This window comes from Prionailurus bengalensis, chromosome C2, assembly GCF_016509475.1.
Source record: "Prionailurus bengalensis isolate Pbe53 chromosome C2, Fcat_Pben_1.1_paternal_pri, whole genome shotgun sequence".
NCBI classification, from domain to species: domain Eukaryota; kingdom Metazoa; phylum Chordata; class Mammalia; order Carnivora; family Felidae; genus Prionailurus; species Prionailurus bengalensis.
The window spans coordinates 87973614-87990250 of record NC_057350.1 but is presented as its reverse complement, the minus strand read 5'-3'; the positions used below and the strand labels follow the sequence as shown (position 1 = coordinate 87990250).

Genomic DNA, 16637 nt, shown 5'->3' with positions numbered 1-16637 from the left:
CTACCAGAGTCCCACCGCAGCTCGGCGCCCAGCCACACCCCTGGACCCGCCCGGACACTTCCCCTCGGACTCTCTCCTCGCTCTGCTGCTCCCTCTGCCGCACTCTCCCGCCCACTCAGGAAGCTCCGCCCACTCAGGAAGCTCCGCCCCCAGCTACCCCTCCCGCCTGGGGCCAGTTCCGCAACCCAACTCCTTCCCTCCTTCCGTCGCTTTACCCTTTCCCCGCCTCCATGGTTGCCCTCGATTGGCTAAACTGGCTGTGCCGCGGCAGGGATGCCACACAACCTCTCTCTGATTGGCTAAAGGGTGCCCGGGCCTCTTGTGATTGGCTGATAAGAGCAGACAGCAAGTGTGACTGAGCTCCAGGGTGTGTGGACGCGGCTTTGTTGCCCGAGGGGGGTGGCGGTGGAAGTTAAGGGGGTAGGGGGTTAGTGCTTCTCGGGACCCACACTCGCGGCCGTCGCAGTCACTTCGCCCGGTGGCCTTTAGCGTAGGAGTCGCGCGGACAGCAGCCATGAGCGGCGGGGTGTACGGGGGAGGTGAGTGAGTGCGGCCGGACGAGAGAGCGCGCCTTTTTAGCGTGTGGGTTTTGTAACCGCCGCCCCCAGCCCTCCCCTCCACGGCGGCCCCTTCCGGTCTCCCCCGCTCGGGACCCCGGCCTCCCCGCCCCATCCCCGCCCCGCGCTCTGCCCGCCCCCGGAGCCCACCCAGCTCTTTTGAGAGCCTTGGGCGCCCGGAGTCGCCGCCCCCTGCGGTTCTTTCCAGTCTTGGCCCCCCGGAGGAGCAGGGTTTTGGGGGTGCTCTCCGGCCTCGGGCTGGGCGGGCACTTCATCCAAGGGGGTCGGCCCGCAGAACCCGGGCTTGAGTGGCCAGCCGCAGGGTCGCATCTCCCCCGGTGTCTCCACAAGTCTGCGACACCGGGGCGCGCGCGTGTGTTTAAACTTGGGAGGTTCCAGCAGTTTGCAAGCGTGGACGGAAGGTTTCCGCAAAGTCCCTTGGAGGGTAAAGCGAGCAGAGAGAGGTACCACTGCCTGGAGGAGTGGCGGCCACTCCCGACGCAGCCTCCTCGTTCCGTGCTCAGCAGCCTCACACCTTTCCGTAATTTCTGCCTGTTGACTGGGTTCTCCATAGTTACCCATGGGAACACCTGTAACTTACAGATGCTTTTCTTGGGCAGGCTGTAGTGTGGTGGAAAGATTGACACGGGTCTGGGAGTTACGCAGACCCGGCTTGTACTTTCAGCCCCACCATGTATTGAGCGCTTTAGCCTTGGGCAAGTTACTTAACTTTTCTCAACTTCGGGCTCATTTTGGGAAAGATAATTCCTGCCCAGTGGTGAGGTTGTGAAGATTCAATGAGATGATGCTATACGTGGCTCCGCAACGTGTGGTCCATGATCAGCAGAGTCAGCATCACCTGCAAGCTTTTTAGAAATGCAGACTCTCAAGCTCCAGTCTACATATACTGAATCAGAGCTTCCATTCTTGCTAGACAGGTAGAGGAAGCACTGATGTATATGATTCTGGTTTGTGTTGTGTTTGAGGAGTTTCCAGAACAAGGAGACAGATTTGAAGTGTTGCTTTTGTTACTGTGTCTAGTAAGGATGGATACTGTTTCTGAAGAGGATGGCATTTTACAGGTAGGGGATAGAAATTGGGTTTTCAAAGTTCTTAGGAGTTTTTGGAGTGTAGCTAGAGTCTCTGAAGTAATATGCTGACCCTCAGCCTCTTCTTTCCCGTTTATGTTCTTGGTTTTGATTTCTCACATGTGAGCGTCCGTAGTTTCCCATTTTTTACTTTGGAGAAAGCCTAGTGGATCTTCATGATTTACCTCTAACTCATCTGAAGATGCAGTCCTGGATCTTTGTCCCTTTGCCTTACGGAGGCTGTTGACTCTATTCTGACCTTTAGGTTCACTGATCCAAGGACTTAGAGGCTGTCTGGGAGTATTTCCTTTGAAGGCATTGTTTAATATGACTGAGGCAGAAATGGATATTAATGATACCAGCAGCAAACATTTATTGAGTGCATACTGTGTACTAAGAACTGTTCCCAGAGACTTTTCATGTGTTGCATTTAATACATGCATTAGTCCAATCTATAACAACCATATAGGGGATGGTAATGCTGTCCCTGTATTACGGAATAAGAAAGTAATATGGAAAAGATGAACTGGCCAAGAGTTATCGAACTTCCTAAGAAATGGGGAACAAGAATCTCTGGGTTGAAGAAGATGGCATTTCAGTAAAACCCTTTCCTATTTTAAAAATAAAAAGTTTTTTGGTTGTTTCTCCATAAGTCATTTTTTAGTTAGTTGTATAGCCACAGCATATTCATGTATGGTTTAGGTGTTCAGAATAAACGTCCTTTTTCTCATTTGCTTAGGAGGGGAATATGTCATAAAGCCTATTCCACATACAAAATATTTAAAACTTACAAAAATAAGTGTATGATTTTGTGTTTGTGCTACCACTGTATGGTCAGTATTTATATTGGGTGACATTTTCCAAAGGGTGTATTGTGAGAAGAAACCAAACTTCTTCTCTCCTAGGTTTTGTATAATTAACTTAAGAAGCTGTATTTTTAACTGACTTGCTTATTGAAAAGATCTTTGAAGTTTAAATTTTAAAATTTATGGCTGTCTTATTCTAATAATGATTTCTGACTAGATCTGACATTGATCTTTAGCGTTAGGTATAATGCATAATTTACCCAGATTTCTATACTTTCTAACTGGTTTCTGGACCTACCCATTGTTCCTGTGACTATCTCTCATGGTGTTCCTTTACTTCAAACTCTGCATTATAAAAATAAACAGGCCATCTTTGATAAATTGTTTCATCATTCCTGCACTCCTGACCCCCAGATCTCTAACCTTAAAATTTTTCAAAATCTCCATCCCCATGAGTTGGTGTACCCTGTCCAAACAAACAAACAAAAATGATCTTCCCACTTTCTCCCAAAGTTATTAGCCTTCAGTATTATCTTGGAATGTTTTAAGACCAGGTTAGAAAATTGCCACCATTGTTTCATGTTTTCCCAGAAAAACCACCACACCTTTAAACTTGGAAGCCATTTACTCCAGAAAAGCATCAATATCTTCAGAAAAGTGAAAACTGTGTTTTTAGTAGCAAAGGGATCCAACTCTTGAGGACTTTTATCCATTAGAAATTGTATCCTGGTTTTTAAATATCCAGACCTCTGTGGTTATGGTTTAAGTCTCCTATGTCCCTTTGCCATTCTATTTTGTGTTCATTGGTTCTAGTTGTTAACAACACGAGGTACAGGAGATAGACCTATACCTTTGAAAAAGGAAAAAAAAGCAGATGCAAAATTCTAAGCATCAGGAGTCTTACATTAAAGGTCTGTGTCTAGTTTGCTTCTCATTAAGATAGGAACATAATTGATTTATTAGATTTTTATTTTTTTATTTGTTTTTTAATGTTTAGTTTTGAGAAGAGAGAGACCGTGTGAGCTGGGGAGGGGCAGAGAGAGAGGGGGAGACACAGAATCTGAAACAGACTCCAGCTCTGAGCTGTCAGATAGAGCCCGATGCAGGGCCTGAACTCATGAACCGTGAGATCATGACCTGAGCCAAAGTGGGTGCTCAACCGACTGAGCCACCCAGGTACCCCTAGATTTTCATTTCATAAAAAAATTTACCAGGTAGGTATAGCTTCTGTCTCCAAGAAGCTCAGTCTTACAGGTGAGGCAGTCAAATAAATAGACACTGCATTTTATTTACTTCAATTGTACATTCCCTCCTCCCCATATTTAAAGAGCTGAAGTTGGAATATTTCTTTTCTTTTTGAAGTTTTTCTATTTTACATATTTAATTTTTTTTAATTTTAATTCAAGTATAATTAATATGGAATATTTCTTTAAAATTTTTTTTTTAATGTTTGTTTATTTTTGAGAGACAGAGCATGAGCAGGGGAGGGGCAGAGAGACTGGGAGACCCAGAATCCGAGACAGGCTCCAGGCTCCTAGCTGTCAGCACAGAGCCAGACGCAGGGCTGGAACCCACACACTGTGAGATCATGACCTGATCCGAAGTCCGCAGTTAACTGACTGAGCCACCCAGGCACCCCGACATGGAATATTTCTTGATGGTGTGGCAGAGTTTAATTGGCAGCATGCTTTTTTTCTTGGTGCATGAAGAGATGGTGTATCTTATCATTTATAAAATTTTATATTGATGAGAAAGGGTAATTCAACAAAGTGTGTTCGGTAATGACGATATGTCGAAGGTACAAAGGTAGAACAGAGAAGAAAGTTACTAACTCATTGTTGGGGAGTCAGAGGACTTTATAAGAGAGGTTGTAGGGATGATGGAAGAAGAGTGGAGAAGGACAGCATATGCAAAAATTAGCTGAGTGAGAGTATGTGGTGTGTTTAGGAGACAACATTATCCAGTCATACTAGTGTGTAAAGTGGGAAATGAGATTACTGCCAGATTTTGCTAGGTCTTGAATATCAACTGGGTGAAATGACTTGAATTTTATTTTGTAGATGATGGGAAACCACCAGATGATTCTCTTTTCGTTGAAGGATTTATGTACCAATATGTTGAGTTGTAATTTTGAAAGATCACAGTGCAGTAGTTTGTAAGGTGGGTGGAAAAAATGAAGAGATGGGAAATACAATACTTACAGGGAATTGTAGTAATTCCCTGTTGAGATAAGAGCTTGACTCAAGACAGGGGCAGTGGTAGTAAAGAGGAAGGGAATTGAGAAATATTTAGCAGAATGTTTGGCAGAACTTGGTGAGGGGTATGAAAATATGAAGGAATTCACAATTCTTAGTTTTTTGTCTCTGCTGATTAGGCCACTAACTGTGATAGCACTGCTAAGATTAGGTTAAGTAAGATGGGGAAAGGAAGACAGTGCTTCACATATGTTGAATATGAGGTAACCATGGGACATCAGGAGGAATCAATGTTGTACACTAAGAAGTTTGTCATATGGCCTTTTGGCTCCCTGAGTAGCATCATGGCGGTCATCAAGAGCAAGTGCCTTATGAAAGGTGGCAGAAAGGGAGTCAAGAAGAAAGTGGTTGATCTGTTTTGTTTTTCTTTTTCTTTTTAAAAAAATTTTAAAATGTTTTTATTTATTTTTGAGACAAAGAGAGACAGAGCATGAGCAGGGGAGGGGCAGAGAGAGAGGGAGACACAGAATCCAAAGCAGGCTCCAGGCTCTGAACTGTCAGCACAGAGCCTGGCGCTGGGCTCAAACTCATGGACTGTGAGATCATGACCTGAGCTGCAGTCAGATGCTCCTGATCTGTTTTCTAAGAAAAATTGGTATGATGTAAAAGCACCACCTGTGTTCAGTATAAGAAATATTGGAAAAACATTAGTCACAAGAACTCAAGGAATCAAAATTGTATCTGATTGCCTAAGGGTCATGTTTTTGAAGTGAGCCTTCTGCAGAGTGATGAAGTTGGCATTTAGAAAATTTAAGCTAATACTGAGGATGTTCAGGGAAAAAACTGCCTGACTAATTTCCATGCCATGGATTTTACCCATGACAAAATGTGCTTCATGGTCAAAAAAACGGCAAACCATGGTTGAAACTCCTGTTGAGGTCAAGGTTGCCGATGGTTATTTGCTTCATTTAGTTTGTGTTGGTTTTACCGAAACAGGCAACAATCCAATTCGGAAGACCTCTTATGCTCAGTACCAACAGGTCCACCAAATCCAGAAAATGATGATGGAGATTATGACCTGAGGTGTGCAGACAAATGACTTGAAAGAAGTGGTAAATAAGTTGATTCCAGACACCATCAGAAAAGATCTAAACAAGGTTTGCCGATCTATTTTTCCACTCTATGATGTCTTTGTTAGAAAAGTAAAAATGCTGAAGAAGCCCAAGTTTGAATTGGGAGCTCATGGAGCTTCATGGTGAAGGTAGTAATTCACTTTTCTTTTAAAAGGAAAAGCTACTGAAAATGAGACCAGTGCTAAAGTTTTTGTTTGTTTTTAAAAAATTTTTTTTTTTTTTTTCCAACGTTTATTTATTTTTGGGACAGAGAGAGACAGAGCTTGAACGGGGGAGGGGCAGAGAGAGAGGGAGACACAGAATCGGAAACAGGCTCCAGGCTCCGAGCCATCAGCCCAGAGCCCGACGCGGGGCTCGAACTCCCGGACCGCGAGATCGTGACCTGGCTGAAGTCGGACGCTTAACCGACTGCGCCACCCAGGCGCCCCTAAAAAATTTTTTTTTAATGTTTGTTTATTTTTGAGAGAAAGACAGGGGAAGGGACAGAGAGAGAATGAGAGAGAGAGAGAAAGAGAGAGAGAGAGAGAGAGAGAGAGAGAGAGAGAGAGAGAGAGAATGAATCTAAAGCAGGCTCCAGGCTCTGAGATGTGAGCACAGCCCGACATGGAGCTCAAACTCCCGAACCATAAGGTCATGACCTGAGCTGAAGTCAGACACTTAACCAACTGAGCCACCCAGGCACCCCTAGAGACCATTGCTAAAGTTGAACGAGCTGATGGATATGAGCCATCAGTCCAAGAATCTCTTAAAATCCAGACATTTAATGGTAACAAATAAAAAATCTTATTTGTGATGGTTTTTTAAAAAAGTTTGAGACATGGATCTAGATAAAGGTGAGGGCTTGAGAGAAAGATTTGGCTTGAAATTATTAGTAGAAGTTGAGGTAGAAGTTGATGCCATAGGAGTGGAGCAGATTACCTACGGGAGGGTAAATTAAGGGAGGGGTTCCAGTGTGGGGTCCCTCACCTCCCCAAGGAATCCACAGGTAGAATTATGTTTTGGTATAATTGGCTTCTTTTATAATCTACTTTAGAACATTCTAAGAAGGGAGTCCTAAATTTCCTGATGTATCTGTATTAGTTTTCCAGAGCTGCTGTAACAAAGTACCACAGACTGGGTAGCTTAAATAACAGAAATTAATTTTCTCACAGTTCTGGAGTCAAGAAGTCTGATATCAAGGTGCTGGCAGGGTTGTTTTCCTCGGAGGTTTTTCTCCTTGGTTTGGAATGGCCAACCTCCCCCTGTGTCTTCACATGGTCTTCCCTCTGTACATATCTGTGTCTAAATTTCCTCTTTTTATAAGGACACCAGTCATATTGGGTTAGGGCATATCCTAATGATCTCATTTTAATTTAATCACCTCTTTAAATACCTTATCTCCAAATACAGTCATATTTTAAGGTCCTAGGGGTGAAGACTTCAATGTACGGATTTTAGGGGGAAACACTTCAGCCCAGAGCTTTGTGAAAGGGGTCCATGATACAGAAAAGGTTAAGAGCCTTGATCCTTGAGAATGAGAGTTGAATATTTTGGTTAACCTGGCAATTAATTCATTTAGTTAAGGTATTTTTTTACCCAACATTGTAATTAGTCAGTGTTAAAGTTTATTAATTTATAGTCATTTGTTAACTTTACTGTTTGTACTTGAGTATACGTGCTATGGTGAAAACAAATGCAGTGTTCTGCTTTTAACGACCCCTATTTTCAGACAAAATAATTTGGATCAGAGAATTGTATCGAGAATGAGAAGTATAATAAATGAAACTTCTTTTCAAATTAGGAATAAAAATAGGTGGCTCTTTATTTAAATAAAAATGAGATTATTATTCTGTAAAGATACCATCTCTTCACTATGAATATCTGTATAATCATTGGTTTTTCTTTATTTTAAAACTCAATTTTTAGTACTTCAAATATACTAATAATGAAACATATATGTAAGTTTGTATGTGATAGATGTAGTATTTCACCATATTTGCCTGAGATATTTTAAGAAATAGAATGTTATTCATATAGAGTTCCTTTTTCTCCCTCCTTAGAGGTAACCACAGAACCGAAGTTGGGTATGCAGCATTACCAGGCCCCATGCATATTTTTAATACTAAGTGTGTGTGTATCCATAATGAATTTAATAGTATCACAATGTGTATGTATGTATAGTAACTAGCCTTTTATCTTTCTCTTTCTTTCTTTCTTTCTTTCTTTCTTTCTTTCTTTCTTTCTTTCTTTCTTTCTTTCTTTCTTTCAGTTTATTTATTTATTTTGAGAAAGAGAGAGAGAAAAACCCAAGCAGCCTCTGCACGGTCATCACACGGCCCACCATGGGCCTCGAACTCACAAACTGTGAGTTCATGACCAGAGCCAAACATTTAACCTTCTGAGCTACCCAGGCGCCCATAGTAGCTAGCTTTTCAAACTAGTCATTTTTTTTTTTTTTAGATTTATCCATATTGATATGTAAATCTAGATCATTCATTTTAACTGCTGTACAGTATTTCATGGTATGAATAATTTATAGTTTATCTATTTCCCTACTGAGAGGCCATTAGATTATTTTTATCTTTTCCTGTGACAAGTAGTGTGGTGATAATAATGATAATGGCAGCTCCCACTTATTGTGATTATTATGTGCTGTTCCTGTTGTAAGTGCTTATGTGCATTAAAGCATTTAACACATTTATTTATTATAACATCCTATGTGTTAGAAACTATTATGCACGTTTACATACGAGAAAACTGAGGCAGAGAGGTTAGAAATCACCGAAGGTCACATAGCTAATGAACATTCTTAAACGTGTTTCCTTGTGATGTGTGTGAGAGAGTTTCTGTAGAGAAAATAAAAAGTGTAATTTCTGTGTGTGTACATTTTCTTTGTGTGTGTGTGTGTGTTTGTGTCTGAATTCTCTATTTTGTTGGCTTATATGTCCGCTGATCTACATCATAGTATGCCAGTAACATAGTGTTTTGATTACTGTAACTTTAAGTCTATAAATAAGGTACTGTGAGTTTCCCACTTTTGTTCTTCCTTTTTAAAATAATTTATTTTTTATTTTTAAATTTTTAAAAAATATATTTTTTTATACTTGAGAGAGAGACAGAGACAGAGAGAATGAGCAAGCAGGGGAGGTGCAGAGAGATAAAGACAGAATCCGAAGCAGGCTCAAGGCTCTGAGCTGTCAGCACAGAGCCCGATGTGGGGCTCAAACTCATAAACCACGAGGTCATGACCTGAGCCAAAGTCAAACGCCCAACGAACTGAGCCACCCAGGCGCCCGTATTTATTTTTAAATTTATATCCAAGTTTGTTAGCATATGGTACAACAATGATTTCAGGAATAGATTCCTTAATGCCTCTTAGCCCATCCTGCCTACCACAACCCCTCCAGCAACCCTCTGTTCTCTATATTTAAGAGTCTCATGTTTTGTCCCGCTCCGTGTTTTTATATTATTTTTGTTTCCCTTCCCTTATGTTCATTTGTTTCGTATCTTAAAATCCTCATATGAGTGAAGTTATATGATATTTGTCTTTCTCTAGCTGATTAATTTCACTTAGCATAATACCCTCTAGTTCCATCCACGTAGTTGCAAATAGCAAGATTTCATTCTTTTTGATTGCCAAGTAATACTCCAGTGTGTGTGTGTGTGTGTGTGTGTGTGTGTGTGTGTGTGTGTGTGTGTGTACATACATATATATACCACATTTTCTTTATCCATTCATCTGTCGATGGACATTTGGGCTCTTTCCATACTTTGGCTATTGTCAATAGTGCTGCCATAAACGTTGGGGTGCATGTGCCCCTTCAAAACAGCATACCTGTATCCTTTGGATAAATACCGTATCCTTTGGATAAATTGCTGGGTCGTAGGATAGTTCTATTTTTAATTTTTTGAGTAACTTCCATACTGTTTTCCAGAGTGGCTACACTAGTTTGCATTACCATATGTATGAACATTTTCAACTTTAGTGTGTATGACTAAATTGAGCATTAGGGTTGTATCAGTTTATAGCTTTTATTAGTTAATGTGTAGGAGCTCCTCTTTCCCTATGTCTTTGACAATACTTTGTCTTATCAGATGGATTTTGCCAATTTAATGGAGATAAATAATAGCTCTTTATTATTTTTAATGATTGAAAAAAATGAAAAATTAGTGCCTGGAAAACCCAAGTGTTTTGTTTTTGGACGATTGCTGTTTTGGGGGAAATATTTTCAAAGTATAATTAGAGGCTTTTCTCTGAATTTGAATGTGAAAAAAAATCAGCTTTCTTTGCAGCATTAAATAAACTTTATCTACTACAAATCTTTGAAACGTGCAAACTTTGATAACTTTTTACTTGGCTTATGTAATTATGTTTTAAACTCTTACTCTTCAGGGTTCCTCTTTTTTTGGGGGTTTTGCTAAGTTTCTATCCTAATTGCATAGAATATAATTTCTATTAACATGAAAAAATGGCAACTAAGTGTACTGGATATCTTCCATTTGCCTCTCCACTTTCCACCATTTCCACCCTCTTTGTGCCCTTGAAGAGTGACCCTTACTGACTGTCTCAGTGGGTCTGTTAATCTGTGGTTTGGCCAGTGGTAGGGCAACCATGTTTCCTGCCTTATGCCTCTTGTCCTTGTATAACTATGAATAGGGAACCCTTTTTGCATTCAGAAGTGGCCCAGTTTGGGTGAGAAATTGTAAGATTACCCTAGCCAGTAGAGAGGAGGAAGAGAGAGGTTGACATATTTATTAGTCTGGTTCCTTCCCCTCAGGGTCAGCCATGGCTTACTGCATCCCTCAACTGAAGGTCACGGCTCCTATCAGGTAGCCCTCCCAACACAACTCTCTCCAGGTTCTGCTAACCATTCTTTCTCCGTGTTTCTTTAGTTCTAAGAGTGGCAACAGATCTGTTATTAGTGCTAGGGTAGCATACTATCCCTTTTGGTTTTCCTGTGTTGTGCCTATATCTTTATAAATAGTCCCTTTAATAAGTAAACTCTTGCAAATTACCCAGTGTTAGTGTACCATCTCTTTTCTGATTGAGCCTCTACTGATACACAAGGTATGACTTGTTATATTTTAACTGAATGAATCTTTATTTTAAGGTGTATTTAAAACTAAGTTCAAGCTTATAATAATAAGAATGTAATACCTGTTTTAATTTTTTTTTTTTTTAAAGTTTTTTTTTCAACGTTTATTTATTTTTTGGAGGACAGAGAGAGACAGAGCATGAACGGGGGAGGGGCAGAGAGAGAGGGAGACACAGAATCGGAAACAGGCTCCAGGCTCCGAGCCGTCAGCCCAGAGCCTGACGCGGGGCTCGAACTCAGGGACCGCGAGATCATGACCTGGCTGAAGTCGGACGCTTAACCGACTGCGCCACCCAGGCGCCCCTTTTTTTTAATAGAACTTTTTTACATTCTCATATTAACCACATTAAGTGCTCTTTTTTATTAAAATTTTTTTAATGTTTGTTTATTTTTAAGAGAGACAGAGAGAGAGAGCACACGAGTGGGGTAGGGGCAGAGAGAGAAGGAGACATAGAATCCAAAGCAGGCTCCAGGCTCTGAGCTGTCAGCACAGAGCCCGACACGAGGCTCAAACCCATGTACTGTGAGATCATGACCTGAGCCAAAGTCGGACGCTCAAACGACTGAGCCACCCAGGTGCCCCAGCACATTAAGTACTCTTAATTTTCATATGAGACCTGTAAGTTGTTAATGTTAATTGTCCTTTGTTTTTTCAGATGAGGTTGGAGCTCTTGTTTTTGACATTGGATCCTATACTGTGAGAGCTGGTTATGCTGGTGAGGACTGTCCCAAGGTAAGTGTAGCGTTAGTTAATTGGATATGAAAGGATCATTTACTTGAGTAGAATTAAATTCATGCAGAAATTCTCACTCAATTATGGTAAAAGATTTTAGTTGGGAAAAAATGACTACTTGATAAAGCAGGTAAAACTTGTATTATGTTTTTGACTCTTCCAGGTGGATTTCCCCACAGCTATTGGTATGGTGGTAGAAAGAGATGATGGAAGCACACTGATGGAAATAGATGGTGATAAAGGCAAACAAGGCGGCCCCACCTATTACATAGATACTAATGCCCTGCGCGTTCCCAGGGAGAATACGGAGGCCATTTCACCACTAAAAAATGGGATGGGTATGATGTTTGCTTGTATGGATTTGATTTATAGAGTATATATGGTACATTTTAGACATAAGACAATGGCTTCTTATAAGTTGAATATCAGGTATTTTGTTTTTAATTCCACAAATTGATGTTCCAGGCACTGAGAATACAAAGATGCATCAAACATGTTCCTCTTCCTCAAGAAACTCATAGGGAGGTAGATGTAGATATCCAAATATGTAGGATAAATGTTGTGTTTGATAAGCAGTGGGATTGGAGAGGAGAGGTATTTAACTCCCATCATTGGGGATCAGTGGTGGTTTTCATAAAGAAGGTAACTTTTGCACTGAACTTGACGAATAAATAAGGATTAGCCTGACTAACAAGGCTTGGTAAAGGAGAGCAGCCAGCATGTGTGAAGAGGTGGAGCTGTGGAAGCGGCTTACATGTTTATTAGAAAGATCATCAATTAAGTATGGCTATTAACAGTGGGGTGCATTAGCATCAGTTGCAGGAGTGGTGGACAGAGAGCAATCATCATAGGGCTTGTAAACCATGCCAGGGGTGTATTAAGCTGGCAACTGAAAGATAACCCCAAAGGAATTTTTTTTAATTAAAAAATTAAAAAAATTTTTTTTTCTAATTTGAGAGAGAGAGTGCGATGCAGGGAGAGAGGGGTGGAGAGAGAGAGAGAGAGAGACTGACTGACTCATAAGGCTCCATGCTCAGTGTGGAGCCCGATGTGGGGCTCAATCCCATGATCCTGGGATCATGGCTTGAGCCAAAATCAAGAGTTGGCTGCTCAACCAACTGAGCCACCCAGGCATCCCAACCCTAAAGGAATTTAAACAGTTGGGTGTTTGCCAGCTGGAGAGATTATTCTAAGAGCAGTACATAGGCTAGATTGGGGAGAGATACTGGAGATAGGAGGATCAGTTAGGGAGGTGAGAATTCAGATGAGAAATGAAGAGGGTTTAAATTTTATCACTGATGGCTGAGATCTTGAGATGACTTTGAGAGATATCAAAGAGGTGAAAGGAGAATAATTGAGTTTCCTAGATTTTTGACTGGGGTAATTGAATAGAGGGTACCACACATTGAAGTAGGAATAGAATGGGAAGGAACAAGTTTTACGGTCTTCAAAGGCAAATGTATTGGTAATATCTGCGGTCCCTGTTAGGTTCATTTATTCATTAGAAGGACTCACAGGACTCAGCATATAGTTGGTACTCATGGCTAAGGTTTATTACACTGAGAGGATACAAAGCAAAATTGACAAAGGAAAAAAAAGGTATGGAGTGAAGTCCGTCCAGAGGAATCTAGGGCAGACTTCGCAGGGTCTTCTCACAGTGGAGTCATATGGGATGTACTTAATTCCTCCAGCGATGAGTTGTGACAACGTGTATGTTGTCTACCAAGGGAGCTCATTAGAGACCATTTTTACTGGGGGAGGTCATGTAGGTACCACGTGTCTAGAATTTACTAAAATTCAAGACTCCCAGAGGGAAAGAAGGTGTTCAGCACAAACCACATTGTACAAACAGTTTAGGTGCAGTGAACTACTGTTATCATTTAGGGAAAGTTTTATATCACTGTAGGGAACTGGTTATCAGTCAAGTTCTCAGATGGCAGCAAAAGGTCAGCCTTATAAGCAGGCCTTTTTCTGTATAGCAAGTAAATGAGTTTGTTTTTGAGTTCAAAGTATTTGAATATAGGTGCTGTTCTATTCAGCAGGTGAGAAGATTTTAAGACATGGAGTTGCTTTATTTATTAGCCAGAAAGAGTGTGGAATATGAGAAAAAGGTTGAGGATGGGTTTCCATGTGAAAGCCTGTTCTCTGTTTAACCAAAGAGAAGAAAGGGTGCCCATGAAGGAGAATGAGAAAGAACAGTTAGGGATATAGAATATTCAGAAGGCCAAGAGAAGAAAAAGTTTTGGAAGCATAGAAGTCCAGTGATTCTCATTGTTCTCAGCTGTGACATTGAGAGTTACACAAAGAAGGGAAGAGAAAAGTTAGAATGACTAACGCAGTTCATTGACACCGCCCCCCCCCCCCCCCACTCCCCCAAAGCCTCATAGGACTGTGGGAGTATGTTGTACAAGTAATGACATTTCTTCTTTGGATTGTGGCAGAACTGGTTTGCAAACTTTTGAGCAGTCAATAGTGTCAGATAATGTAAAGAGGTCAAGCTATATTACAAGTGAAGTTTCCACTGGATTTGTCTGTTAGAAGGTCATATCAAGGGGTGCCTTGGCGGCTCATTCAGCTGAGTGTCTGGCTTCAGCTCAGGTCACGATCTCATGGTTAGTGGGTTCGAGCACCGTGTCGGGCTCTGTGCTGACAGCTCGGAGCCTGGAGCCTGCTTCGGATTCTGTGTCGCCCTCTCTCTCTGCCCCTCCCCCACTCATGCTCTGTCTTTCAAAAATAAATAAAAATGTTAAAAAAAAAAAAATTTAAAAAAAAAAGGTCATAGCGAAATGCAAGCACTTTCAATGGAATGTTTAAGTGGAAGCCAAATTGAAGGCATGTTATATTCTCTGAGGGTTTATATCTATATCTATATCTGTATCTATATTTATATCTTTTAATCTTTTTTCAGGTAGACTGTAAACTTTCTAAATATCAGGTTTAGATCCTACCATTCTTTTGTATTTCCTCTTACCATTCGAATTGTATACTGTGCCTCTAGTAAGTACTTAGTGAATAATATTTATTTGGTATTTTAGGTCTATTAGATGCACTGATTACATTTAGGACAGGTCTTAGGGGTTGTGATACTGTTGGGGTTGGATGAACAAAAAAGAGGTTCCATATTTTATAGAAGACAAAGATGATGTTTATATAAAGTGCTATCTTATGAAATAAATCTGTAAAATAAATAGGTTCTATATATTAAAGTATTCTAAAACATAGAAACAGTCTCTTAAAAGATTCTGTATTCATCTTCAACTAAGCGTTGTTTTGAAGGTATTAATCTTATATTGTAGTTGAAGATTGGGATAGTTTCCAGGCTATTTTGGATCATACCTACAAAATGCATGTCAAGTCAGAAGCCAGCCTGCATCCTGTTCTCATGTCAGAAGCACCGGTAAGACAAAGACTTTCTTTTCTGAATTTCTCTAGTTGTTGTTGTTTTTGTTTTTTTTGTTTTTTTTTTTTTAAATGTTCTGTGCTTTTATTTTTTTTTTTAATTTTTTTTTTTTCAACGTTTATTTATTTTTGGGACAGAGAGAGACAGAGCATGAACGGGGGAGGGGCAGAGAGAGAGGGAGACACAGAATCGGAAACAGGCTCCAGGCTCTGAGCCATCAGCCCAGAGCCTGACGCGGGGCTCGAACTCACGGGCCTCGAGATCGTGACTCGAACTCACGGGCCTCGAGATCGTGACCTGGCTGAAGTCGGACGCTTAACCGACTGCGCCACCCAGGCGCCCCGCGTTGTTGTTGTTGTTTTTAACTGATTTGAAGAATGTTTTCCTTTTCTTTAAAAAGGCATAGAAGTTCATGTTTTGAATTTTGAAAATTAGGGGAAGGGGGATTAATTTTTATATACTATTAAAGTTTTTATGGGGCGCCTGGGTGGCTCAGTCGGTTGAGTGGCCGACTTCGGCTCAGGTCATGATCTCACAGTCTGTGAGTTCGAGCCCCGCGTCGGGCTCTGTGCTGACAACTCAGAGCCTGGAGCCTGTTTCAGATTCTGTGTCTCCCTCTCTCTTTCTGACCCTCCCCCGTTCATGCTCTGTCTCTCTGTCTCAAAAATAAATAAACGTTTAAAAAAAAAAATAAAGTTTTTATTATTTTAATAATTAAAATATTCAAAGAACAATAACAAAGCACCCTAAATGGGGTTCGGTTATTTATTTTTTCCAGGGATTTATTTAACATTTGAATTCCTTGGGCCACTTCCCATTTGGGTTTATGAATTGTCCCTTGTGCCCCAAAGGCAGAGTGTATCCACTTTTATATTCTCCTCTCCAGGAGAGGAGTCAAATATGGAACTAGGGCTAGAAATTACTAGATCGAGGTCTCTTGTGAAATACATTTGGTACAGAGTCCACAAAGAGCCCAGAAGGCTAGCATAATGATTATAAATTATCAATATTTTGTTACTGTTTTTAACCTCTAGTTTCCTTTATGAGTAGCAACTCTTAAATAGGAGAATTTGGTGGTTTAAAATGACTGGATTGACTCTTAAGATTTAATAATACTTTATAAGAATCCTGATTTTGGTACTGTGGAAAGTCTGTAACCTGTAAAATTCCTAGCAACAATTTTACTTTTTATTAAATAATAAATTTTAAATTATATTTATTAAATTTATTTACAAATAAATATAAATATACACAATTTTCTATGGTATTTTCTATGGTTATTTTCTATGGTATTCTGTTTTTAATGTTTATATTTTTTTAATATAGTGCTGTATTGAATCTTGAGATAAATCAACATTTTAGTTTTTAAACAGTAAATAACTTACGTTTCTTTTTCCCTCTTCTCAAGTGGAATACTAGAGCAAAGAGAGAGAAACTGACAGAGTTAATGTTTGAACACTACAACATCCCTGCATTCTTCCTTTGCAAAACTGCAGTTTTGACAGCGTATCCTTGAAAGAGTAACATTCAGCTTTTCTTTAGAAGTAAATGTGGTGGGGCATGTTTTGTTTTCCAAAACCAAAAAAGTTATGAGAAGAGTGGAATTATTTTACTTTTTTTTTTTCAAATCTCTTTAGGGTCAGTCTTAAT

At 40.4% G+C, this 16637-nt stretch overlaps 1 protein-coding gene and 1 pseudogene across 2 annotated transcripts in view; both read left to right on the top strand.

Moving 5' to 3' along the window:
• The first annotated feature begins 301 nt into the window (after positions 1 to 301).
• Positions 302 to 16637, top strand: part of ACTL6A (actin like 6A) — a 30017-nt gene continuing 13681 nt past the window's right edge. Inside the window, exons 1-5 of one of the 2 annotated variants that reach the window (XM_043594849.1) lie at positions 302 to 539; positions 11511 to 11587; positions 11751 to 11925; positions 14884 to 14984; positions 16396 to 16493. In XM_043594849.1, the coding sequence (XP_043450784.1) occupies positions 515 to 539; positions 11511 to 11587; positions 11751 to 11925; positions 14884 to 14984; positions 16396 to 16493 (476 nt within the window). In that variant the 5' untranslated portion in view covers positions 302 to 514. Of the gene's footprint in view, positions 540 to 5690; positions 5804 to 11510; positions 11588 to 11750; positions 11926 to 14883; positions 14985 to 16395; positions 16494 to 16637 lie in introns of those variants that run through there. The other variant, XM_043594850.1, reaches the window with a different exon arrangement.
• Positions 4241 to 5905, top strand: LOC122492223 (annotated as a pseudogene).